Consider the following 26,899-nt stretch of genomic DNA (forward strand, 5'->3'; position numbering starts at 1 on the left):
GCATGGAATTCATATTCAATCGAGAGCATCAAATAAATTATTCATTATACTTAAATATCGAATATCATTTTTGTTTTGTTTTTATTATAACTCACGGTTCTCACGGTCCCTTCCCTCGTGTATGTATGTATGGGTGTATCTGTGTGCGTGTGTGTGCGTGAGGCAGGATTCTCTCCTATCACAAATGAACATCACTAAAAACGTGCTTATCCTGGAAATTTTTTTGCACCAACGCGAACTGCCTCTTAAAAATTGATATTTTTTTTTAACTTAAACATTTAAAATAATTTAATTAAAGTTAGAGTTTAAATTTAGCGAATGTTTTTCTTGTTTAAGATTTAAAATTATGTGATCTTGTCAATTAATTGATTTTGTTTTTTCTTTTTGTTTTGTTTTTAAATTAAGAAATTATCACAAATTGTTTTGTAGCATTTTTTGTCATCAAGTGGTTAGGTTTTTGTTGTTGTTGTTGATTTTTTTTATCGATCTAAAGTCAAGAATTGTTGAAGCCCTATAAAAAATAAATGGTTTGTCCAATGGCATCACCAGTGATCCATGTCACGTATACGCTCCACGGGAGGATTACTGCCGAGGAAACAGGCGACAAAGAATTAGTTGGAGATTAGAGATTAGACTTTAGAGAGAGACTAGACTTACGGCAACATTCGGGCGAGGGCATGCTTGTGCAGCGGCGATATTTGCACTGCTGCCGAGCCCATGCTCGATCCCGAGTCCTGGGACATGGTGCGTTGCATGTGGTGCATAGGATGTTGCACCACTGGGCCGCCCACAAACTGCAGCTGCTGCTGATGGTGATGCTGGTGCTGGTGCTGGTGCGAGTGCGACTGCTGCAGCGGATGCTGGTGCTGGTGCTGCTGATGCGGCGGCGGCATCTGCTGCGTTCGTCTGAAGGGATAGCGCCATGGACTCTTGGGCACATCCGACTGGAAGCCCTTGTTCTCGACGCCGCCGCTGCCACCGCCACCGCCCCCGCCGGCGCTGCTGGAGACTCCCGCGGGACTGTCGCGCCGCGGCGCCGTCACGTGCTGCATGTCGCGGGCCTTGGAGCTCAGGCGCCGCAGTATGCGAGAGCCCAGACCCGGAGGATCCTCCAGGCTGCGACTGTTGCGCGGCTTGCGGTAACGCACATCGCTGGACTCCTCCAGGATGACATGCCGATCATAGGGAGTGCCGTAGTACACCTCCAGCACCGTGGAGAAGGTATGCGGCCACACCAGGTCAATGATGGAGATCAGCACGCCCGCTATGAAGCACAGGATCCCTGAAAAGAGCAACGGAAATGAGTCTCCAAAAGGGTCTCTGGCATTCCTTGATATTCCACTCACCCGCTACCAGGACCAACCAGTAGCACCATCCGAAATGAAACTCCAGGCGTCCGCCCTCCAAATAAATGCACAACGGCCGCTTGGGCAACAGACAATGGTATCCCACGGTGGTGCAGACGAGCAGGGCCCCCGTGAGGGCCTTCATGTACGCCCCGTACCGGGGCACGGCAATCAGCAGGAGGTTCATCAGCAGCCACGAGGCCAGCGATGACCACAGCATTATGCTGGCGAAATATCCCGCCGCCCTGTACTGTCCGCCCCACGAGAAGCCCTCGCGTCCCAGGCTAAAATACTCGGCCACCGTGAGAATGGGAAAGGGCAGGCCCCGCTGCAGGGCATGCCGATAGTTGGCGCTCATATCGGTGGCTCCCTCCCACATGAAGCGTTCGTTGTAGTCGATATCCGGCGGTGTATAGTTCCCAATGGGTATGGCTGTGGAACGGGGAAGAAAAAAACATAGTTAGACTCTCATTAAAACACCTCCACTCCACCTCGAACACCCTCGACAGCCTCTTGACAATCACAAAATGGGCCTGAAATCAAGTCAGAACCCAAAACAAAAACCTCTAGAAGGCAACACACCTTCAAAATGCACTCGAATCGTGAGTGCAACCTTCAGTGCAACACTGCAACTAAATGATAATTTCCTGTTGCCACCGGAAGTGTTTTGGCTGCCACCAGGCGTATGCGTAATGCCGCACATTCATTGTCAATGGCTTTTGAGCTCCTCAAGTGAACGTGCAACAACAACTGCAACATTCGCATAATCAATTTGCAACAAAATACAATTCTCCTTTTTTGTTGTTTGCATATTTTGTTAACATTCGTCAACAATTTTTCCGGTTTACAGCGCACGCGCTTTTGGCCCGTTTTGCATTCAGTTTTTTTTTTGTATTTTGCGAGCGCGTTTCTCAACAAGTTTTTGAAAGAGTAACAGAGAGAGGGAGAGAGAGAGACTACTAAATAAATGAATACAAAAATATTTGCATAATTTATAGACAACTTTGCGCACCTCTCGAGCGGCCAAACAACTTCAAAGCCCCAAAAGTGATTCCGCATTCGGTTCAACGAAAATAAATACAGTATATGTTTGTTCGAGCAAAGAAGCATTTGATACCCTTGCAGATATAGTCCAACGATTTTGGTACAATAATACAAACAAAATAGAGACACAGAAACCACAGGCTGTTGAGTTTTTGTTGGTTTTTGTTCAGAAACAAAGGTGTGTGTTCTTCCTACAAAGAGTTTTTCGAAACGTTTCTTCCACTCGCAGCTAAGCCACACTGGGAGAGGAGCAGGGAGATAGAAAGAGAGGGGTATATAACCATACCTGGAAACTTTTCCTCTTCATTCTGGCTTTTAAAACCATTACTGCTAAGCCACGCTGGAAGAGAAAAATTTGGGAAAGGGAGAGATAGAGCGCAAGGCGCATATGAAACCCCAAAGGCAAGCTTTTTTTTTCATTCTGGCTATAAATACGATGACTGCTAAGCTGCACTGGAAGAGAATAAGGGAGAGAAAGAGAGATAGAGCGCAAGGCGGATGTGAAACCTTCATTGTGGCTATAAAACTTTCTACTAAGCCACACTGGAGGAGAAAATGAGTGAACCACGAAAGCAAGCTTTTTTTCTTGGAAGAGAAAGAGAATTAGAGAGAGAGATAAACATTAAAGGCAAGCTTTTTTTACTTTATTCTGGCTATAAAAACAATCACTGCTAAGCCACACTGGAAGAGAAACAGAGATAGAGCGCAAGGTGGATATGGAACTATGAATATAAGCCTTTTTTCTTCATTCTGGCTATAAAAACGATCCGCTAAGCCGCACTGGAAGAGAAAATGAGAGAGAAAAAGAGAGCGCAAGGCTTCATTCTGGAGATTCTCAACTCTCCCTAACATCTCTGCATTACAAACGCAATCACCAATTTATAATAAACCCACCTTTAAAGAGTATCCTCACAATCATATGTACAAAAGACATGCCTTACTCTCAAGATCTAGAACTCTAGATGACGCCTTATATATAGCCATAAAAGTATAAATCTGACTAATGGATACTTTTGGGCGTATCTTTTTGTGAATGGAAGAGAAACCTAATGCTGAAACTTTACTTTTGTTTCCTTTCGCCGCAAAACAATAAAAGGAACAGAATGCAAATTTACAAAATCAAACCCACTCTCTGCCACAGAATTATTTGTGTGTTTAATGGCTAAAATCATTTTAAGCATTTATGCATAAATCATTAATCTTTTATTTCGCAGTTAAAAGGGGGGTCTTCATCGGCAGCCGGACTTCAAATGATATATGGATTTGCCGGATCGTGGGGCTGCTACTCACGTTTGCCACAGTGTCTGGCAAACACAAAAAAATAGTGACAAAATATGCAAAGAAATAAGAGATAAGCAATCCCCAAGCTAAGAAGCTCAACAACGAGTGCCACACGAGAGGAGACCAGAGGAGAGGTATTTTTAATTAAAAGCCCGAGATATTCATTTTCGAAAGTCAATAAAAGAATGATGGAAAAAAACCAAAGAGGAAGAATTATAATGGGAATCGTTTTCGAATATGAATTGATTGGAGAATGAAATGGAGAATCAAGCATTATTAGATAAAAAGATAAACAGAATCAACTATTAGAAAATGATTTCAAGAATTGGCTATTGAAGGAAAAGGTATATGGAATTATTTATTTAAAGAAAAGTACACCGAATCAACTATTACCCTTGAACTGGTAATGGAATTATAGATGGTAGTTGATTTGATTATAGAATGGGAATAAGTTAAAGGAATATGGGAGTTATTTTTACAGGAATATGGGAATACTCGATCCTTATGGCATGGGACAGCCTATTACCCATATTTGTAAACAATTAGCTTCAGCATTTACTAATTTTAATACTACATACACCAAAGCTTAAAATGTGTCTAACTTGTGCTTTGATTCCTGGATGGCTTAACGAGAGATCCTTAATGTGTTTTGAGAATCTTTTAGAATTACTTAAGATTTGAATGCACTAAGAAAATATCTATCTTGATATAAATGGGAATGAAAAGCTCTTCTATTGCGTTTTTCTTTTAAAAACTGTAATATCTTTCATGAAAATTTTTTTAAATTTAAATTTATTACATTTTAGCAGGTTTCCCCTAAATTTCATATCCAGAAAACGATATTTCTAAGCTAAATCTTAGTTCTCCGAATACCATAATATATTTTGGAATATAAACTCCTTTGTAGAGAATTTTCCCTTTACTTAAACATACACATATTTATTCCATAGTAAAGGTTTCACAAAAATTATAGATTTAACTTTTAATCTGACAAGCTGGTTTACCTTAAAATTAAAGGAATTTTACTTTAGACACCAGTTCTATCAGAGTATCTAAAAATACTCCTAAAACCAATCACACCAAAGCCCCACATGACATTTTTGTATACATTTTTCTCTGTCCACTAATTCCGTGTTCACATTTCATTTAAACCTAACAATAAATACCATAATATCATAATTATAATTCCCATAAAATACCATTTTTGAGAGACCCCTACCAACCTCTTAGTGGGCTTTAAAACGATGACTTATATAGGAAATTCCCACGCTCAGTGCTACCTCAAAACCGACTCCGAATGACTCATGCCAGAGGGCGAGAGAGGGAGACACGTCAAAGCCGGCAAAGCGGTACAAATTTATGCCCAAAAATCGAAAAACGCCCACCAGTCCGAACGAGCTTACAAATTACAAACTCAACGCCAAGAAAATATTAAAAAGCAACAAAAAAAACATACCAGACATTGTAAAAAAAAAAAAGAATTACATAAATCGTCAAAAAGTTGTCATATAATATATGCTATGGGGCTTGGCCTTCGACTTGGGGCAAGGTTTTCCATCGTACGAGTATGTAGCTCTGGCCTACGTTTTCTTGTATTTTTTGTTGTTGTTATGTGTGTTTGTTTTTTTTTTCGATTTTTCCCGATCACGAAATTGGCAAACGCAAAACAAAGTCAAGTCTACGCACTGTCTACGCATTTTGTAGATCGATTGTAAAGTCATTAAACTGACAATCGTTATGATTTCCCAGTTGGTGGCACAGACAGACTCGTTTTGGATGTGGAAACTGCGTTGCAACCGGTTCAATTTGGTAATTGTGCGGCGCGGAGTGGAGCTCTACTTGATGCCAATGTGGATGTGGTTTATGGCCGAATCGATTAAGATCTGACATTCAGTCGGAAATTAAAAAGGGGAAGTAAAAGTAGGGGATACTCATAAAAAAATCAAATAAAGATTAATCATTAAATGGTAGATTTTATTTTTGTGGGGCTAAGGGAAAATAGTAGGATAGGAAATGGTGTCTTGGGTGTAGAAAAATGCGTTAGGCTATACTTAAAAGAAGGCAGATTAGTGTGGTGCACGCTTTATACAATTTTAAATAGATTTGGGATTATGATTGATTTTAGAAGGTGCTGACACGGAAAACGTGCTCTAGGAGAGAATAGAGACCTTGGCAGATCAGAGGTATTTTCTGGTGTTTTTTATTACAATAAAATTTAAATTTTATTGGAACAAAAAAAATATTTTATTTGTTGTATTATTTATTTGTTATTATATATTTAATTATTTTAATTTTTCATTCGATTTCTTATTTATTTTTTATTATTATTTTATTTATTTTTTTTACTATATTTTATTTCATTATTTTATATTATTTATTATGCATTTTTTAATTTTTCATTAGATTCACTATTTTTTGTATTGTTTTATTTTTTGTATTTGATTTTGAATTTTATATAATTTTTTTATTATTTTGTATTATATTATGCATTATTTTAATTTTATATAATTTTTTCGATTTCTAAGGATTTGAATTAATAATGTGGTAATCTTTTAATATTTTCCAAAATATTCTACTGAAATATGATCTTGGATGCTCAAAAGATTTTTCCACAGACCGTAAAATAAAGTTCATACGATTTTTTTTATAAAAGAAGTGGAACATTCTTGTATATTACATTAATTAAATTAAACTAAAAAGCACACAGTTTTTTTTTTTATATTTTTGTCTTTTCTTAGATAATATGCCTCCATTTCTATAGATCTTAGATCTGAATTTGTTTCCCCAAAAAGGTGTTCCTATTTTGTAAATATTTAAAAAAATATAAACAGCCATTAACCACTCGAATCATTAATATTGTTAATAAATTTTACATGACGGGACCCGCTTTCGGCAACCCCTAAGGCCCACTTCCGCAAACTTCCGTCAAATGAATCTTTTTTTTCCATTATTAAATGTAAGAACCCCTTCCACCCGCCACACAACACAAAAAATTACCATATACCCATACGAAAATTAATGTTTTCCTACTTGATACTTGAGGCGGATGACGACGCCGATGGATGTGGACGTGTATGCTGATGGTAGCTCGCGCTTAAGTACAGCCAACAGCAACAACAACAACAACAACAACAAAGACAAATAAATTTAAACATTTTTATGCCTTTTCATAATTTTAAGTGATGATTATGCTGATTTTTTGTGTTTACTTTGGGGCTGCAGAGAGAGAGAGAGAGAGAGAGAGATGATTGGAGCTCGGGAGTGGATGGACGGGTTAAAAAACAATTTGGCAAAAAAAAAACCTAAATTAATCATGACTCTACAATAGACAAAGAGGCACACGACACACGACAATACATCGGACACAAAGAGCAACAGAGAGACAATGAAAACGTTGCTTCTATTTTTTTTTTGTTTTTTTTTTCTAAATTGTACGGATATACACCTCATCAGTGCTTACCCCTCCTTCTGTGCCCCTTCTGCCACATGATTGTATGTGTCTGTGAATGTTAGAAATAAATGTAAGTACGTTCCATTTCTGTCATGAGTTTTTTGGTCATCACTCGAGTGAGTGCCGCCGCCAGATGTCCATCTCCATTAGGAAATGAAACGTAAAAAAAGAATTGCAAATAGAATGGATTTATTTTATAAATAGAAAATGTAGGAGGTGGGTAGGCGGACAAGTGGGCAGGTGTCCAAAATTAGGCAAAGATGTGGACAGCCGCAGGAATTCGCAGGTGACACAAAAAAGGGTCATTAGCTTTTAATTGAAAAATCAATGAGGAATACTACAGGCCTAAGGGCTTTGACATCGAACAAAAATTCACCTGTGTTGAGGCACATATTTAGGCACAAATTATGAGAGAAAGACTTACAAATAATTAAAGGCAGAAGAAGGTTTCCATTCTATTGCTTTGCTTAATTAATTGTAATATTAATCGTTGTTGTCGAGGCACATTTTTTACGAGTAAAATATTATAAGAGTACTTATAAAAATAATAGCCTAAAAACAAAGACTTTATATAAACTAAAAGGCAAAGACGAAGGCCTCGACGCTACCAATTCGCTTAATTAATTATAATATTTTTCTCTTATGTATTTTATTTAATTTAAATAATACAAAAAAATAATAATATTTAAATAATAATTTTGGAGTTCGGTTTGATTTTGTTTATATTGTAAACAGATCTCTTATTCACAGGAATAATAACAATTTTATTTTATTTTATTAATACAAACAAAAAAATAATAATAATTCAATTTTGGAGTACGGATTCATTTTTTTATTCACAGTCATTGTTCAAAATATTCGAATTCCAATTATAAATCGTAGAAAATCCAGAATTCCGTAGTTTTTGGTTGAAAAAATCTCAAAGGCAAAGTATTATGGCACTAATTCTTTAAAAATCTAGGTATAAAATTGTTAATTTCCCAAAAAATAGGTATCTCTAGACCTCAAAACCTTGATATAGCACATCAAATCTAGCCCCTCAGATTTATAGCACCTACTACTTAGAATACTCTATAACAAACCCAAATTATGGGTTTTTCCTTCTGAACTTCTCAAAACTCTTTAAATACCTGCACAGGAACCTCTATAAAAATAATTTGGCAATTAAAAACTAACTAAAAACTAAATACTATCTCTCAATGAGTTGCATTCGTTTGAGTGAGTCAGATACTTAGAAGGGAAGGCTGCAGGCCGAAGAACCATCGACAACAGCTGGCGTTGCAGCACTCGAGTTCCTTGCACTTCAAAATGCAACTACAACTACAACAACAAAAAAAAGGCGGCCGCCAACAAAGTGTCTAAATGCCGCAGTTAATCGAGCATAGTATACAAAAAAAAACACACCCACAAGAGACCTTAAAGACAGGGGAGGCAGACACAATGAATGCCACAAGACCGCAGGCAAACTGCAACACAAATTGGAAGTGGAATTGGAAGTGGAAGTGCAACAAAAGTCTCATGAATGAGATATCATTAAGACCGCAGATTGGCCCAAAAATCCAAACAAAAAGCAGACTTTTTATTCATACGGTAATCATCATTATAAAATGATCATTCACCAAAAAGATTTTTGACATTTGCCTGACTTTGATTTGGCAATGGAAAATGCTTCAATTACAAATTGAAAATCATACAAAAAAAAAAACAAAAAAACGACTCCGTAACGAGTGCAACAATTAAGTTGTCAGAGTGCCCCATAGAGAGCCTCCTCTAAGACACACTCCAACGATTGACATGCGCAATTATCATATTCAAAATCACACCAAAAACGAAAAAAAATACAGTTTCTAAAACTAGAAACATTTTGTGGAGCAGCTGCTGTCAACTTGAGGCAACGTTTGCCCTTTTACTAAAACCCAAACCAGAAATCCAACGCCCACTCTACCCTCCATTCAGCCATCCAACAGACAACAAAAATAATAGAAATAACAATAGACAGAACGGGGGGGAGTGGAGAAACACGTGAAGCACTTTTTGGCAAACGTCATTCCGGTTGGGGTCCCGTTGTTTGGGGGGGTTGGGAGGGCGTCAAATGCTACCGAAAGAGCATTAGCCAGGGCAGAGGGAAAACATAGAGATACTCCACAAAAACTGTATTAGTCAAAAACCAATATGGACACCGACATAATGCCCTCCCCGCCGTCATAGAGATAGAGTCAGAGATTGAAGGAGGGGTCAATCCAAGGGGTAAATATCGACACATCTATCTGTACTCTTTGTGTTTACGAGTGTAGATATATTTGTACCCCCCTTTTGCTTTGTTTCAGTGTACATCTATCTTTCCCCCATACTTATGCTGTTCTAATTGTCCGAAAACCCATCCGAATTTATAGGCAATAATCGGATTAAGAATTGAACGCTTAGACTAGGTTTAGACACAGATATATTACGAATACGGATTATTCTAAGAGATGGGAAATATTTTTAAAACCTTCAAAAAACCTTCTACAAAACCACTTCCTAGTGTAGCAATCCTAAACCCAAAGAAAATGACCTGCTGCCTGCCCTCCAAAGGGCATCTACCATAATATTTAATCTCCATATTTTGCAAACAAAAAATGATTGTTATGGGGCCACACAACAGACAACTGCTGCCCCGCCGCCACTCGAAACATTTGCTCACATTTTGTGGGGAGTGATGGGGGGGCAGGAGTATTGTATGGATTATTCGTGCTTGAGTTGACTTGAAACTGGCATTCCAATTGATTCAGCTGAGGTCTAAGGTAGCCCCCCAACAAACACACAAAAGCATTTCACCTTTTCGATGAGCAAAGTGAGTGAAATCTGAACAAACAAAACAGATATATATATATACATATATAGGGGGGATAGACATAGAGGCCTGTATGGCAAGCGATTTTGCTATTTGGAATCGAATATTTCCGCAGGTGTCGAGCAGAGCGCGAGTCGAGTGGCATTTCAATTTGTTGCTGTTGCTGCCCCAGCAGCCCCTCTCTACTGCCACTATTGTTGCCAAGAATCGTGACATGCAACTTGACTTGGCACTTGGCAGGAGCCAACAAACAAAGCAGCAGCAGCGGTGGCAGCAGCAGCGGTGGCAGCAACAGCGGCGGCATCGGCATCAACCGCAGCACTTACTGACGTCACCGCCCACCCATCGCCCTCATTTGAGCCACGGAAAAGACAAAAAATTCAGGGGAATATAAATATCAGCCACAACAGTTTTGGGAAATCAATTAGCCAGAAGCCTAACCTCTAGTCAAACCCTAAACCGCAGCAGCAACTGCTATCCGGATTGAAAATTAAAGCGTTTTAATTAAAAGTTATATACACAAAAGTAAAGAAAAGCCTTATGAATATTTTAATCATTTTGCAACCCAAAGAAGGACTGTTCAGGATCTGGAATATTTTTCAAAGTAAATCTTGATTTCTGAGAATTTTTCTATGTATTTTTAGGAATTCATAAAAAAAATATATATTTATAAAATTCGAACTGTGCCTCGACAAAAACGTTTTGATTGGTTTTTAAAAGCTGAAAAAAATATTTTGTAAATTCAGGAATGATTCATTCAGTTTCTATTCCAAAAATCACTACAGATCGGTCAAAGTATATATTTTTATTAGAAAATAATTTTTTTTTTTTAAATGACACCTAGAAAATAATAGAAATTGTAGTTTCAAATATTAAAACATAACCTATCTTCTTGATAAATCAAAATTAAATCGCTTCAACAATCAATCTTTAAGAGTATTCCCGCGTCGACTCTACGTATCCCACTTTTCTTTCATGATTTTCGAGATGAACGATAAAAATCTTGGATGAAAATTGCTCAATTGTTTTCGAACTCCGTTTCGTTCGCTGATGACGTTCGTTTTTTATCTACTCTTTGGGGGATCGACTCGAAAAGATGGGGGCGTGGAGATTGGGAAGTCTGTGGAGGCACGACACAGAGCCCCCAAGACGAGGGAATTATTTTGCTTAATGAATTGAAAACTCTTTTCGTTCATGCTCGTACATAAACCGATGAATACAAATGCCATTCAATCAACGAATCATTGCTGGAAGGGGCGTATGAGTAAAAACATTATTCACATTCAATCATTAATGAAAACCAAATAAATGGTCAACATTTTTCTCCTTTTTTGAGGGGCACTAATTTCTGGGAAAGACTCTTTTTTTATATAATCGATTGGGGTATTTCTTTTTGTAGCTGGCGGCAGCAATTATCAATTTAATGATGCTTATGATTAATTTTTCGGTTTGCATTATTGACAATCTAAAAGGTTTATTAGCAATTAAATAGATATTTTAATCACATTTAATTGGAAAGCAAATCATTAGAGGAGCTCTATACATATTTATATATAGAATATATATAAAAATAGGTATGAAATACAATCAAAACTTTGGACAATAAATAAATTAATATTTTTACTTTTTGGACTTGAATTTTGTGCCGCTTTAGAATATTTGTAATAAAAAACTATTTTGTATTATTATAAATAGTTTACAGGAATATTGAGGTGTCTTTTGATGTAAAAAACTCAATTAGACAATTTTTACGTGATATAGGGATTATATAATGTCTCATTTATCCTCCATTTCCTTTAAAAATTTAACCCAAATGTACTTGGAATGGTCACAATGTTTCCATTGATCGCATTTCTCTGGAACTTAATCAATTTATAAGCTTTACCACTAGATATCCCATTAAAAACCAGTTCTATGACGAACAAGAACCCTCCCCAAGCCCCACTTTACTCTACTAATGGTAGTACCCCTCCATGAAATCATTCAAAAATGTACCTTAATATTCTTGGGCTAATAAATGTACTTGGGATTCATCAATCGCAAAGGTATTCTATTGGACCTTAGCCATTTCTAATCTATAGATCAAAAGATCAACAAGTGATTTCCAATACATATTCTAACCTCTTATTTACCAATCAAGGATAATCCTACCATGTCACCTCATCACACAAACCACAAAATCGATCTCAAAGTTTACCCTACAATCTCATGCCCAATCGTTTAACGTTAGCCCTAAGTAAATTTAACCAAAAAAGACTCAAATACAAATACAAATACAAACACAAAACACAAATAGAAGCGAAGCTATGCCAATCTTTTGGGGGCCCTGCACAAGAAATAATCAAATATGACAACCCATTCACCCATTCACCCGATGAATACAACGAATACAACGAATACGAGTACGAGTACTCCTCGCGGATACGTACTTGGTAAGCCCCTGATTGAAAGATTGGCAAACTTACCCGTCAGCGTTACATTGACATGCATGAGGCCAATGTGGGTGCCGATCCGAGCTGGTAGCTTCTCGCGTGAGAAGGCTTTGTACGGTGCAATGATGGTTGCATGTGCCACATGCCATGCGGATCCCAAACGAGTGACTGTTGTTGTTGTTGATTTTTTGTTTTTTTGGTGGTGCGATAAAGATGTGTGAAAAGATTGAGCATATGCAAATCAGGTATTATATTCATATTCATATTCATATTCATACATATATCAATTGAAGGTCACACATCTGGTACTCACTCAGTATGACTAGACCCACAAAAAGCGACAGAGTGACTGTCGAGAATGTTGTGAATTTCTGTAAGAATAAACAAAATAATTGGTTACATAATATCTAGGAAGACTCTACAGAAAATAATCGTATTCTACTTTATTTCTATATGGAAATATTTTACACATGATGAGAATGCAACGTCATTCCCTTTACAAACTTCCCACAAGCGAAAGGATACATTTCCAATAGAGATTATATTTAGTAGTTGGCACAGAGAAAATGTCAGAGAGCGCCAACACTTGAATCGTCCATTTACAACCTCTTCGTTTCTTCGTCTCACATTCGAGTACTAGCCAAATATGGAATATTCCGCTCATCCGAAAGCGCTGATTGGGGCTATGGACAAAGAATGGCACTATTTTCATGCACTCAAATTTAAACTTGAATCAGGAACATCAATGGTACATCCAATTAAGAATGATCTTTCCGGGATTCTACACTGGTTGTTACCCGGTGTTAATATGCTTTTTCATCATCAGATAAACCTTAAGACATACAATTAATCATGAACGAGTGATGATAGGAGAAGAGTGATTAGGTTTCATCAAAAACATCTGGTATTGGTAATCTAGGATATTCTTTTGTAGTATTATCTTTCTGGTCAAGTCAGATCGAAAATACTTCAATATTATGTGCAAAAATACAAGGAGTCGACCCAAAAAAAGGTTGTTGAGAGGCTCATTGTTCGATTTGCAAAAACTCCCAGTGCAGACACCAATATTCTCGACTGTGAATGTACCGCTAATGGAAAAGTGCTAGAAGTATTGCCAAACTTTAATTAAGCAAACAATTGGTATTCGATTGCCACGCCAAAAGACAAGAAAAGGGCGCGCCTTCCCGAAAACGGGTTTACACAAGTCTCTGTCTATACAAAAGTATACATCGTTTTTATTCAAGATTTATCTGACATCTGTTTGGAAACGTGCCGTCGATTACAGGCACTGCCACAATTCAATTAGACAGACCCCAGACCCAAAGACCCACAGACCGAAGACCAGCCGGCAACAGCAGCGTGAGAAAACGTATCGGATCGGACGTTCAGTTCTCAAGTAGCGGCTACAATCCGCATGTCAATTAATATTCGATATGGTAATATATACCACACTTCGACGGCTGCGGCTATACGCTATACGGATAATGAAATGTACTTTATGTATTTCATTTACGATGATTGTACGACTTTTATGAGCACTATTTTAGATCTAATTTGATGCCAGGGGACTGGTTCAGGAAACTTGAATTACACGCAAATGTTGGGCTGTTAATTTTTTTAGATCTAAAAAATATATATATAATCAAAATAAATGTCCCATGGCTATTAATCTCTTGGGATTATTGAAGTAATTCAATTAATTATTTCTTATGGTGGGTTTTTTTTATATATAAGAAAAAAGAACTAGTTCTTCAGAACGCATGTGTCTTTTCGCTCATGGAAAATTTGTTCAGAGAATCAGCGTCATTGGTAAACATTTAAATTATACATTAAACCCAAAAAATTTAATTTAAAATTCAAACAAAAATTTATTTAGTCGAAAAAAGATTCCATTTTAGGTTAAATTTTCATGAACTGGTATTTAAAACACATAAATTACGAACTGGTTAAATGAATAAATCGAAATGAAGATAATTTGAGGTTAATTTAATAATACGATTACTCCCGTAGCCCACTGGCCCACTCACCTGCTTTCGTACACCCGGAAATATGACCAAAAATGCCACATAGAATGTGGCAAATAGAACCGATACTGCCACAATGGAGACATCACCGGTGACGGGTGTTCGGTTGGAGAATGAATATAGCGTTGGTCCCCCATCGTCTCGAAAAGCGTCGAACCAGCCTTTCATGCTGGTTGAGGCTTATGGCTGTGATGTTTGAGGGGAATCTGTATGTGGGAAAAAAAATCAATAAATTAATAAAAATAAATATATAAGAAAAAAAAAACCCAAAATTAAAGCGATGGATGGATGGATGTATATTTTGAGAGAGCACTTAATTAATGAGATTTGCATTGCAAAATCATGCAAAAAGACCGCTCTCATCGCATCTTGCAGATACCATATATCTGCAATTCGTGACTAAGCTTTTAGGTAGCGAATACTTCAAACCTCAAGTGACAGGCAGCTCAATGCAAAAATTAGTTTGGTAAATAGAGAGAAAAAATATGCAAATCAATTTATACGTACATTATACCATTCCGTGGGGGGTATCTCTACCCGGAAATGTAAAAAATGCCAAGCAAAAATAGGAAAAGATTTTCTGGCATTCCTTGAAACAAAGGCATTTTAAATTCAAAGCCTCAACAAAATGTTTGTTTCGTAAAGCCACAAAGATTGAGCGAACCAGAAATGAGACCTAGAACCGGATTCCAGCGACAAACAAATTAACAATAAAACGCGACTTCAACGAAAATCTTCAGATGCGATGAACAATTAAGAGACTGTCCGGCGAGAAACCATCATCGACATCAGCTGCTGACTGCCGGACTTCTGCCTCCTCTGAGGAGTGAATGACGTCGGCAAAAGCCACTATAATTAAGTGTTGAATGAAATTGAATGATAATATGTGTGTTTTGGTGGCGAATTTATAAATACCCTAGGACCAACATTACGTGGGGAACTACCAATGAGATGCTAATGAGGTTGTCTAGAGGTTGAACTTGAGGCCAAAAGATCTACCGCGAGACGAGTGGTGAGGTTTTCAAATGAAGACTCAATGGAAATTCAAGACTCAAAATAAATATTATTTGAACGATTAACTGAATCTAAACATCAAACCAAAGTATAAGGAAATTCTTTACAGAAACTTGAAATACCTCAAATTTTATGTTAAGGAAGAGCATTATAATGGCTACGATTATGTTTGATCTTAAAACTAATTTTGAATTGCATCTGATAACTCAATAGAAATATGAAGCGAAATTTTAAGAGCATATGTTAGGGGCAGGGATATTTCTACATATAAATTTCTATTTAAAATTTTAAAATTTAAAAAACATTTTATAGAAATTAATATGTAAAAATATCCCTGCCCCTAACACGTTTAAAAAAGAAACACTAATAAAAAATACAATACTTTTCAGTACAAAATTTCGCATCTGAGAAAGACATTCAGGATCCATGCCATGATCTCAAGACATCCCGATTCGTCATTGCCATGATCTCATATCCATCAACTCATCAGCTTTGTTGCAAAAACCAAACAAATGAAATTAAAAAACCCATTATACCCTTTAAATTTTTGTTCAGCTGGGAAGACAGAGGCAAAGGCAAAGGCCAGCGGTTAAGAGCATTGCTCATACGCATAACTTGTTACGTGGACAGAGGCACGCGGATGTAAGTTTCGATCGATATCTCAACATTCAGTTGGTTTTCCCCAACACACAGCACAGCACGGCACGAGTTCTGGCATGTGAAAGTCCGTACAGACGGAGGCCCCTCAGGGGTAGAATGAGAATCGAATCGACTGTATACCTTTGGGCTATAGATTTAGCAAGTTCCGCAATGATGCTTAGAAATTCGTACTTCATTAACATTTCATTTATTTATGATTCAATCTCCATCCATCCATCAATGTTTTATTTTTGTTTTAAAGTTCACTTACCAAACTTGTCAAGCAGAAACCGGCATACAAAATAATTGGTTTTTTATTTGTAACTTTTTATTTCGATATGATTGCTTATTTTGTTTAATCCAATTTTGATGTCCGATTCCAAAATATATAATATATCCTCGTTTTATCTAAATAATCGTACAAATTTGCATTTATGATTAATGAAGACGATAATGGCAGACTGGCATCAATTTTTGCACACACGCACACACTTTTTTGCAGCTAATTTATTAATTAAATTTTTTGTTGAAAATAAATTCTTGTTTTCACAGCTTTATACACAAGAAATTTTCATACATTTAAAAGGCTTGTATATAATCGTGTTTTTTGCACTTGTTTTAGGGATTCAGGGACTTGTTTTAGGCATTTTAATTAATCTTTTGTTTGAGGTTATTTATGTATCATGTAATTTCTGTATAATTTATACATAATCTTGTTAAGAGAATTATATTGCAGTAAATATTGGTTTTAAATTGAATTGATTTTTTTTTCAATAAAGATTTAATTATTTGTTCTGTTTAAAAAAACCACAAAAACATTTGTTCTTGGCATAAATGTAAATCTATTTTCCATAAATTTCCTTAATTTCAAAGAATAATTCCGTTTGGATTTATCTTCGATTTATTTTCGTAACATTTTTTTCTGGCAATTCTTTAAATGCCAGAAAAATGTTTTTCTTGGAAAATGCATTTTACTGTCTGCTTCTGAGGTGGGAGGATCGTGGGGGGTGCACCCCCATTGAGTTGGATGTTATTTGTTGTAGTTTTAGTTTTTTGCTGTTTGTTGCACGTTGCAATGAACCGGTTTAACTAGTCAACAGTGCCGCCACCGCCGCCAGACGTTGCACATAAATTGCATTTTATTTTTAAAAACCCGGTAATAAATTGTTTCATTTATAATTAGAATTTTTCGCCAGTCTGACAGCAGCAGCAACAAAAAAAAAGGCCAACAAAATAAATGGAAAAACTAACAAGGTGCAAAAATGTAGGGGGTGAGCTTTTTAAGCCTTTGTTTTTGCTGCTGCTGCTGCTGCTGGTTGACCTTCGCATTTTTGTGGCAGGAGCTGGTGCCGCTTTTGATTCGACGCGCTTTATTAGCACAATTTTACAACAAAAGCAACACGCAAGGGAAGAGCCAGTGCAGGTGGTCGAAGCTGTTGATACCCTTTCCAGTCGATCGTTTATATAAATACTGTATGCTAAAATCTTTCGAAGCTAATCAAAATTTGGCAGAGTTATCAAGAAAAGCATTAGACTACAAGTTTCTTAATTAAAGTGCGATTATACCATAGCAAACCCAAGGAGTTCCCTCTCTTTGCCACTAATGTCTGCCCAAAATCAAGACACTCTCCTGCAAAGCGTACAACAATGCTCGGACAACAATGCAGCCGCTGGCGCTGCCGCAGTTGCAGTCGCAGTCGCAGTCGATGTTTTTCTGCCGCTATTTTGCGGCCGCTGCTTTGCGGTCGACGCTGGACTTGGCACCAAAACGTAAAGCTCAACGCATTCGCAGCGTCTCTCTTGCATGTGGAAATCGGCAAGCATATTACGCTATTACGTTACAGGCACTAAAGCAGCAACAACAATGGCACAAACACAACAATGAAAACAGAGACATTACAGTTACAAAATGAAACTGAAACGAAGTGGGAGAGGCATAGGCAGAGCAGCGGGAAAAAAACGAGCAGCCAACGCACACACAAAAGGCGATAACGGACAGTGGAGCGCATAGAGCTTTTGGCTGGATTATTAAATTTATGCTCTATATTTTTTATCACAAATTGAAAATATAAATATTCACGAAAATCATTGAAAGCTTCCTTGGTCAAATATTTGTTGCTAGCATTTCATTTAAAAGTCCCATTGTAGACTGACGTCAGCGCAGCACACACTAATTTGTTTGCTCTCACTCTCACTTGCTCTCTTTCTCTGGCAGCTGCTGTCTATCCATCGACGATCATCTTTGATTTTTAAGATTTCGTTCACAATTAATATTCACTTTATAACATGCCGTCTTTCTTGTCTCTTTCCAATCACACATGGTTCTCATTTCGCTTAAAATTCCCACTGCTGCTTGTGATCATCGCCGCTTCGACTATCACGTGCTCTCTTTCTTTCCAAGCTACTGTTTGTCTCCGGCAGCGAAAGACAGTGGATCGAATAGTTCATGATTTCGAGAACTCAATTTTATACTTTTAGTTTACTATTTCATGCACGTTCTGTTCACTATTCTATTATAAATTCTTTAAGCATTTATTTTAACCGTCCAAGGCTAGTAGGAACGCCCGCAAAACAAGTGGCGTCAGTGCAGCACTACGATGCAGGCCACTTTGCGATGGTCACGCATTTAAAAAGTCTTTATCACTGTGGGACACATTAATTCGCAAGCCATGTCTTCATTCTAACTACGGAAATCGCTCCCATTTCATTTATTCACCCCACTGTCCACTATACCAGCAACAACAGCCTCGCAAAGCAAGTGGCGTCACCACAGCTTCCAACTGCAGCTCACTCTCACTCTCTTTAGCTTCGTTTCTTTCTTTTGCTCTCTCTCTCTCTCGTGGCCACTGTCTGTCTCCATTATGTCTCTCAGAGACTGCCGCCTGACTGCAGCTGTGTGGGTTTTTTTTTTCTTTTATTATTTTCAAGTCCAACGAAAGTGAAATTGCTGCCGCTCCCCTTTCCGTTGGCTTGGCTCTCTTCTCTTTGCCCAGCTTTGCCAGTTCGCCTGTTTGGCCCCCCTCCCTCTGCCGGTTGTTGAGGAAATGAAGCAAACATGAAATTGACATAATCAACACGCAGCTGTACCTGGTGCTCGTGCGGGGATTGAGGGGTGGTCGGGGTTGCCTCTGCAAATGTCTTTAAAAACTCCTCTGTCGACGTCTCTGCCTGCGTTACAGGTTTTTGTGTCGCCTTGTTGCTTTTGCTTTCGTCGGTTGTTGCTTTTGTTTTTGCGGTTGCTTTCGGTGTAGTTTTTGTTGTGTGTTCAATGAGCGCTGGTGCGTGTAAATATGTAAGAGTCGCCTTCAACCGGCTTTTTCGTGCAATTTTTTTGCGTTTCTGTTTTGATACCCCGGCAGAAGAAAAGGTATTATGGTTTTACCCAGAATAAGGGATCGAATATAAGAAAGTGTGTATATTGTGGTGTATAATCTAATTATTTCTTTTCTGATTTTCCGGCTACTTTCCTATCAATTCTGAATCATTCTAAAATTATATCATAAAGTACACACTCTGGCAGTACCTAGCAACACACACGGTACCAAACACTTCGGTTAGCTTTCTTTTGTATGTCAGTTTATAGTTTTTTGAGTTTTTATTTTTGCGCTGGTCAGTTTGGCGTGCTGTCAGTCAGTTATATACGCGAATGCGAACAAGTTGAATCATCTACCATATAGGAAATGGAACTGCAGATGAAGTAATCTTACAGTGTCTGCCCTGCCTCCTGCCGCCGCCTCACGACATGGAAATTACACAGTCAAAACGCATCACCAGCCGAAATCAACCTGATGCACACACGCATACACACCCATAGAGACACCAAAGGGCAAAGCAAACGATAAAACACCGCCAGACACAGGCGCCCAACGGGGGAATAAAAAGAAGAAGAAGAAGAAGGCAAAGACAAACAAAAGCAAGTGTTGAGTAAGAGAGGGGCGGACAAAAGACAACGGGAAAAATGTGCATCAAAATTTAACAACAACACAACGTGCACGTTTTTTTGTACTCTCTCAGAGATAGAGAGAGAGCGAGAGGGAGAGACTACCATATGCGGCAGATCTCATACGTTTTTGGGGGCGTTCTTTGTGTGTGATTAAGTTTTATTTTTAGATTTTCATGTTTTTTTGACGAGCTTCTGACACTTTTTCGGTGGATTATATATTAATAATTTATGGAACTATTGTTCACGGATTTTTCTTTACTATTTTTAGGAATATGTGATGCAATAAATAGTTGGTTTTTATTAACTTGAGTTTAATAGTTAAATTCTTCGATTCTTTTATTTAGCACACACAAGATTTATTGTAGATTTTGAATAAAAGACCAACGCTCTTTTAATTTTTATGTATTTTTATAAATTACTCAACCACTCTTTAATTACAGTTTAATTTACTTGAATGCATTGCATATTATTTTGCACATGTTTTTATATAAAAACCAAAATTGCAACAGTTTCTGTGGCTTCACTTATTTAATTAACTTTTTACGATTATGGCCGAAATTTGCTTAATTTTTGGTTTTATTTGTTTTAATTATTTTTTAAGATGCCCGCAAATTGGATTGTATTTTTGTTGCTTGTTTGCTTTATGTGTTTTTATTATTTCTATTTATGCAGAAAAAAACACAAAGCATAAACACAAATAACTAGATGAAAGATTTTTTCCAGAAAAGATTTTTACCGTTATAATACTGTTTTCAAATTATAAGAAATTAGAATTGAGCGCGGCTTTTGCGGTTGTTTTTTTTTTTTGGCAAACTTTTTGTCGGTTTTTGGTTATTTTCTTTTCTACCACCATGCGTTTTGCATGGCATAACCACACACCAAACCACACACGAAACAAAAGCAAACAACTAAAAAACACAATTCCGTTTCGTATCTGTTGGTGGCTTTTGCTTTTGCTGGAATCGATTCGATCGTCGTCAGCGCCTGCGCAACGTTCGCGTCTCCGTCTTACGTTTTCTTTTTCAGCGTCCGCTTCGAGCGTCTGTCTTCGGAAGACTGAGTAAGCTTTGGCGCTCGGCGCCCGACAAAATACAGTAAGAGAGCGAACGGAAAACGTGTGAGGGAGAGCGAAAGCTTTTGGGGGCCAGAGCTTTGGCTGTTGCTAATTGCCGGCTAAGTGAGTGTGAATTTATGGAGCACTCAGAAGATCGGGCGGGAGAGCACAGAAAACAACAAAAATAAAACCTGACCGGGAACTTGGGGCCCCACGACAGCTACAGGGCTATATTCCTGATCAGGGACCTTGCCCGACTATACTTTGGCATACTTTCGAAAACGAAACTGAAACTGATTTCGAAACTGGTTCACTTTGGGGATGACCTCACACAATGTTAATACGAAACATTAAAAAATTAAAAAAATTTAATCAGCAAGTCAAGAATATCGAAACACCTGTCACCGTGAAAACCAAAGCAAAGCAAAACTAAAAAATAATTACAAAATAAAAATCCATAGATTTTAAGAATGATTTTAGATACCCTTGCAATGGGATAATTTCTATATGCTATATTATTCCGATATATGTTTTTTGGGGTTTTTTAGGCTAAAGGATTGGTAGATTTCACCATTAAAAATGTCTGTTCTATCGTCTATTTATTTTTATTGAAATCGAATGTAGCCTTGCGCTTATGGGAAACTTGTACAATGTACATTGAAATTTTATTTAAAACCATTGTTAAAACCTTCTTGAATAAAGTCTAATAGAAAAAGGGGTCCTAGACCCCTGTTAAGAATAATTGTCAACCTTCTCTGTATTCCATATTTCTATGCAAAAATGTCATACCCTCTTCCAAAGAGTAGATCGAAAAACTTACCATATTAAATGTTGATATGCACCTGGCACTAGCTTTGGTGTCCGCTAATTGAATTAGCATCTATAGCCGGCTGGTAAGTAATTAATATTTAATTTGCTAATTGAATTCCTACAAGCGACTACCGTGCCACGCACCATCGCCAGATCCACGAGTTAGCCTCTGTGATCTCTTGCCAGTCCATCCATTCAACCATTCAGATGGAGATCTCTCATCTGGTAGAGCTTGACAGTTGCAAATTTGGTTAGCAAACAGAGAACAACATCTCTATCTCTGTTGCAATGTGGCTAAAGCAGAGAGTCGCAGACGCACAGCCAACATCTTTTATGATGTGCGAAATTAGCCATAAAACGCACACACAAATGTTGTTGAATAATGCATAATAAATGAAACATAAAGGCGATCTTTGAACTATTCCAAATGTTTGCAAAGAACTTGGAAAAACATTAGATAAGCTTTGGCTTGTTTTGAGCAATTCATTTTTATGCAATATAAATATGCACTAAAGATTAGGAAAAAATATGCAAAAGTCGTATGAATATTAAATATGAAGTATGTAATTTGAAAAGTTGTTAAATTATTTGTACAAAGAAGGGGAATTACCTCAAAAAAATTAAGCGGAAATATAAAATAATATATTAGAAAAAGTTTAAAGTTCAAAAGGGATTGCAGTAATAGACTTTGGATCCTGTTTATATATTTGATACAGACTTTGATTTGGAATGGTTTTAGATATAAATAACAAGGAGTTAATAGGCAAGTAGGACCAGCTCGAGGTGAAAGGATTTTATGGACAAAATATGGATGAAAAGGAAATTTGTATTAGTAATAATTCCTATAAAAAAATAAAAGAAAGTACGGTATAACTTAGGAAAAAGATTGCTAGATTTCAGCGTTTAAAATTCCGAATCTCTCGTCTCTATTTATTTTTACTAGAATCGAATGTAGCCTTTCGCTTATGGGAAACTGATATCAAGGAATAAGCTGAATTTTTATCAATGAAAAAACTAATTGAATATACATTCATATAAACCTCATCCACATTCGCGCATAAAAGTTGTCCAGCTCGATACGTGCACACGTGACTGGCAATTTGCCATTCAGTATATAAACTAATCAGCTGGTTTGCTCTAAAAAACGTAACATAAACTAAAAGAATATTATATATTCCTTCATAAAAACGTACTTCATTGATTTGTTGTATTTTGTTCCCCTATTTCCAAATTATTCTAATATATCCGCAATGCATTCCAGTGATTCATCCGCGCATCCAATAAAAGAATAACAGAAGAGAAACCCAATAGAAGCCGAATCACATGTTTACTCACCCAAAACAATCGGCAGCTCAAGTTCGTTGCCAAAGTCTTTTGTTCTAGCGGCTTTTATATGCTAAATTATCACCTTGGAGAGCGGCGTATAAAAACCAGAAAAATCCAAAACAGCATCCACAAGCATCCCGGAGCAATCGCAAACTTAATTTAACGAAAATTCAGACGGCAAGGTCGCGGCCCAAGCGGTCAACGACTGGCGGGCAGCACCCCCGGACTCCGGGAATGGCCAAGCAGCTTGAAATTGAAATTCCCTTTTCCGTGAAACAAAATACGTTGATTTGTTAAAAAAAAAAAATTAAAATTAATCACTCGACATCAACAGAGAAACAAAATCAACTTCTGAGCTACGCAACAAGTGGCTACCGTTTAAAATTTAAGCATTAAATAATACAACAAAAATACGGATGTGTCGCCAAAAGAAGCTAAAGACATTCGAGGACGGTCGTTGGTCCCTCGATGCGAAAGAACACAACTACAGAAATGGTTTCTTGCATGGAAAAATATATACACATACATTTTGGATAGTACGTGTTCCATATCAAAAATGCACAGCACGCAGCGGTCAATTTTTGTTGGCTTTTTTGGTAACCTGCTCGACTGACTCAGTTTTTATTTTTTTTTTGTTTTGGCCACTAAAAGCATTCATAACTCAACTGCCAGACGCCGACGCCGACACCGACACCGACACCAACGAAAAGGGAAAGGGAAAGGGCAGTGTAATGGAAAATTATAATGGAAATAAAGCGGATTTGCCGACTATCTGTTCGCCGTGGATGCCATGCCTCTCGTGCCTTGCACTTTGTCCAAGTTCAAGGTGAACCACGACCGGGCCGAGCGATCTCTCGGCATTTCAGGGCAATGAGAGTGCATTAAATCCAATGAGATGGTAGATTATTTAAACGGAATGGTATGGTAATTGTAGTGTGATTGTAATGAAAGATCCCCGACAATGAAGATGGCAATCGAACAAAAATATGTGTATACAAATTACATGATAATTTATAAATAATTATTATTACCAGGGCAGCAAAAGGAGATTATTAAAGAAATATTGATCAAAGATACCTGAATTGATGACAGGTTTGTGATTCCAATAAAAACTTATACATTCAAGGATTTTTTAAGAAATTGGAGGACTATTAAAGTATATACTTTGTAGAAGTACAACCGCATTGTCCAAAAAAACATTCTCAATTATAAAATAGGCAACAAAAAATCAATGTTTTTCAATGAATTATGTAGGGACCGTAAATAATGATTTTTTTTTAAATAAAAAAATCTTTTTCTTTTAATTGACCTAGACAGCATTATTTAAAGCAAAATCTTTATTTTTGTACAATCTCTGCACTGCCGCCATGATTACATTTTTTTTATAGCAAGATAATTTTTTAAACTAATTGAATTTTTTATAATTTTTTTTTTAAACTTGTCGTTTAAAATGTTGACTTTAAAAACTCACGAAGACTTGAAAAAAATAGTTCCTTGTGTTCTTATATTTTATTTGCATAGTTGCATTAATAAGGCGTCGTTTTTTCTCTTAAATAAAAACCCCGCTCAAAGGGCAGTGTATAGCCTTTCCTCAAGGCCTCAGAAGTGGTAGCACCTAAGCACCTTTTTGAGTGCCCAAAGCGACAATCCATAACTGCCACAATTAGCCTCCAGAACCACCCAAGTTGTGCTGTGCGCCGTGCCGCCTGTCACATCATCATCGTCATCCACGTTGCTTGTCAAAACAACAAGAAAAACAAGCCAGTGAACAACAACAAAAAATTGTATTAAAAATTAATTAAACAAAAAGTTGCCACTAATGTAAGAAACAATATAAAACACATTTGGCGCTTGCACTTGACCTTCCCCAGAGGCATGGCAAAACCCCCCCCAGATTTCTGGCGGGGGGGAAGCGGTATGCATGCCGCGTAATTCGTTTCAGTTTGGAATTTTTCTGTGTGTGTTTGAACTTCATGAATTTAATTTGTGCGTAACATTTTTATAGTTCGTCGAGCTGGAAATCAAGGCGAATGAATCGACTGAAATTCAATTTCGGAGGAGACTGTTCGACCGGCTTACATGGCGTATGAGCAATTTGCTTTATTTATTGCGAGTACGGGGTCCGTGTCTCTCTGTCTCTGTCTGTCTCTGAATGCGTGTGTAATTGTAATTGACATTCGGTTTGATTACTTCCTTATTTGGTTTTAAACAAATTTCAAGTGACGCATAGTCATCGTCTGGCCGGGGTTTTGGCAACGATTTTACATGGGAAAATGTTGCAGCAGAGAGAAGGTAATTCATTTGTTTCACACGGTAGTGAATCAGGGAAATGTTTTCTTTTTTTCGCAGGCACAAATGCTGCTCTTCCGACCGAGAGGCGCTGCCGCAAGACGCGCGACACGTGTAACCCCAAATGTGACCTCCAATGGCCTGCGCCCTTGCTACTGCTAAGCAGAATTTCAAACAAAGTAATCGTAATTATGTAGCCCCCCATTGACCGGGACTCCACTTGTAGTTATCGAGTGTACGAAATCGATTTGAATTGTATTTCCAGTGGGTGGAACCACACTTCCGAGCCACACTTCTTCTTCGCCAAAAGTGGCGTTCGCCTTGAGTTACTGCCATAATAAGCCCGTTCAATGTGCCATGAGAAACGCTACTGCTGTATGTAAATGTGTGTAGAGACACTGACACATGGCTGGCTTAATTGTCAATCATTGTCAATCAATCAGGCAGGCAGGGGGCAGGCCACCCAACAAGAAATCCGCACAAAAATTTGACACTGAGTTTTCAAGCGAGACTTTTTTGGGGGGAAAACCTTTTAAAGTTCAATCAACTGAGATTTAATCTGCATTTATCTTTTGACAATTTCTGCAGTCTCGTTCCTCGATATCAATCAGAGTTATCGGGAGTTTATCAAAACTGTTGATAGGCAAAAGGAAGTGGAAACAAGCCAAGTCACAACAGAATAACAAAGAAACAGCAAATCAAATAATGTAGGTGCCTCCCAAAAACCCTGCCCAAAATTCAGAGCTTGGCTCGTGACTCGAGTCGAGGCTAGCCTTGCCCATGGCATACAAATTTGCCAATTGATTTTTAGGTCTCTCCTCGGGTTCAAAACTATTAGCGCCCGCATGCAAGAAAAAACCAGAGCTCGATAGAGCAATCAAAATTGGAACAATACATGAGCGGTAAAACAAATAAAACATTTTGGTAAGTACAGTGGGGAACAATAATGAAGAGTGGTAGAAAGGGGATCTCTTTAGCTCTAAGCTCTAAGGACATTAAATAATTTACTGTTTAAATGTCCCATAGGCGAACGGACATCATTTTAATGGGATGACACGAGCTTAAACCATTTTCCTCGAGGTATTCTGGTATTTTTTGCAATTACATTAAAAGAAATTATCGGTTCTTCGATCAAATTTAATTTCGATCACTTAAAACAGCTGTTTAAATGCGTGGAATATTGAAAATATTTCAAATTTCATACAAAATTACCACAGATATTATTCCTTATATAAAACAGATCGAAAATGTATCATTTAGACAAAGAAAAATATAAAAAAGAACAAATCAAGTTATTTTGTACTACTAGAAAACTAAGAAACAGCTGTTTTTTGTGAATTCCAGACTTCCAAACTTGCCAGTCACATGTGAACGTATCAATACGTTAACAATAAGTGGTAGATTGGGAATAAT

General features: G+C 37.5%; 1 protein-coding gene across 3 annotated transcripts; it reads right to left on the reverse strand.

Moving 5' to 3' along the window:
- Positions 1-453: 453 nt before the first annotated feature.
- On the reverse strand, positions 454-21,088 carry mol (dual oxidase maturation factor 1 mol). Of its 3 annotated transcripts, none has more exons than XM_015179939.2 (8): positions 20,744-21,088; positions 16,336-16,472; positions 14,415-14,617; positions 12,701-12,758; positions 12,421-12,555; positions 1,347-1,778; positions 658-1,282; positions 454-585 (listed from the first exon to the last, which is right to left on the reverse strand). In XM_015179939.2, the coding sequence occupies exons 3-8, from the start codon at positions 14,577-14,579 to the stop codon at positions 543-545; spliced, it is 1,458 nt and encodes a 485-aa protein (XP_015035425.2). In that variant the 5' UTR covers positions 14,580-14,617; positions 16,336-16,472; positions 20,744-21,088; the 3' UTR covers positions 454-542. The 3 variants fall into 3 exon arrangements, with proteins under 3 accessions (XP_015035425.2, XP_015035424.2, XP_033236490.1); XM_015179938.2 differs by having other exon boundaries at positions 21,020-21,085; XM_033380599.1 differs by lacking the exon at positions 20,744-21,088 and adding an exon at positions 17,040-17,258.
- Between the last annotated feature and the right edge of the window lie 5,811 nt (positions 21,089-26,899).

Source organism: Drosophila pseudoobscura, chromosome 4, assembly GCF_009870125.1.
Source record: "Drosophila pseudoobscura strain MV-25-SWS-2005 chromosome 4, UCI_Dpse_MV25, whole genome shotgun sequence".
Classification (NCBI taxonomy): Eukaryota; Metazoa; Arthropoda; class Insecta; order Diptera; family Drosophilidae; genus Drosophila; species Drosophila pseudoobscura.

Bases quoted from the DNA above. Each gene is read 5' to 3' on its own strand.
- mol (XM_015179939.2), bottom strand. From the start codon at position 14,579: ATGAAAGGCTGGTTCGACGCTTTTCGAGACGATGGGGGACCAACGCTA. The intron at 12,556-12,700 runs GTGAGTACCAGA...CAACAACAACAG, and splicing joins TGTGGGTCTAGTCATACTGA to TCACTCGTTTGGGATCCGCA. The intron at 586-657 runs GTAAGTCTAGTC...TTTCCTCGGCAG, and splicing joins GCCCTCGCCCGAATGTTGCC to TAATCCTCCCGTGGAGCGTA.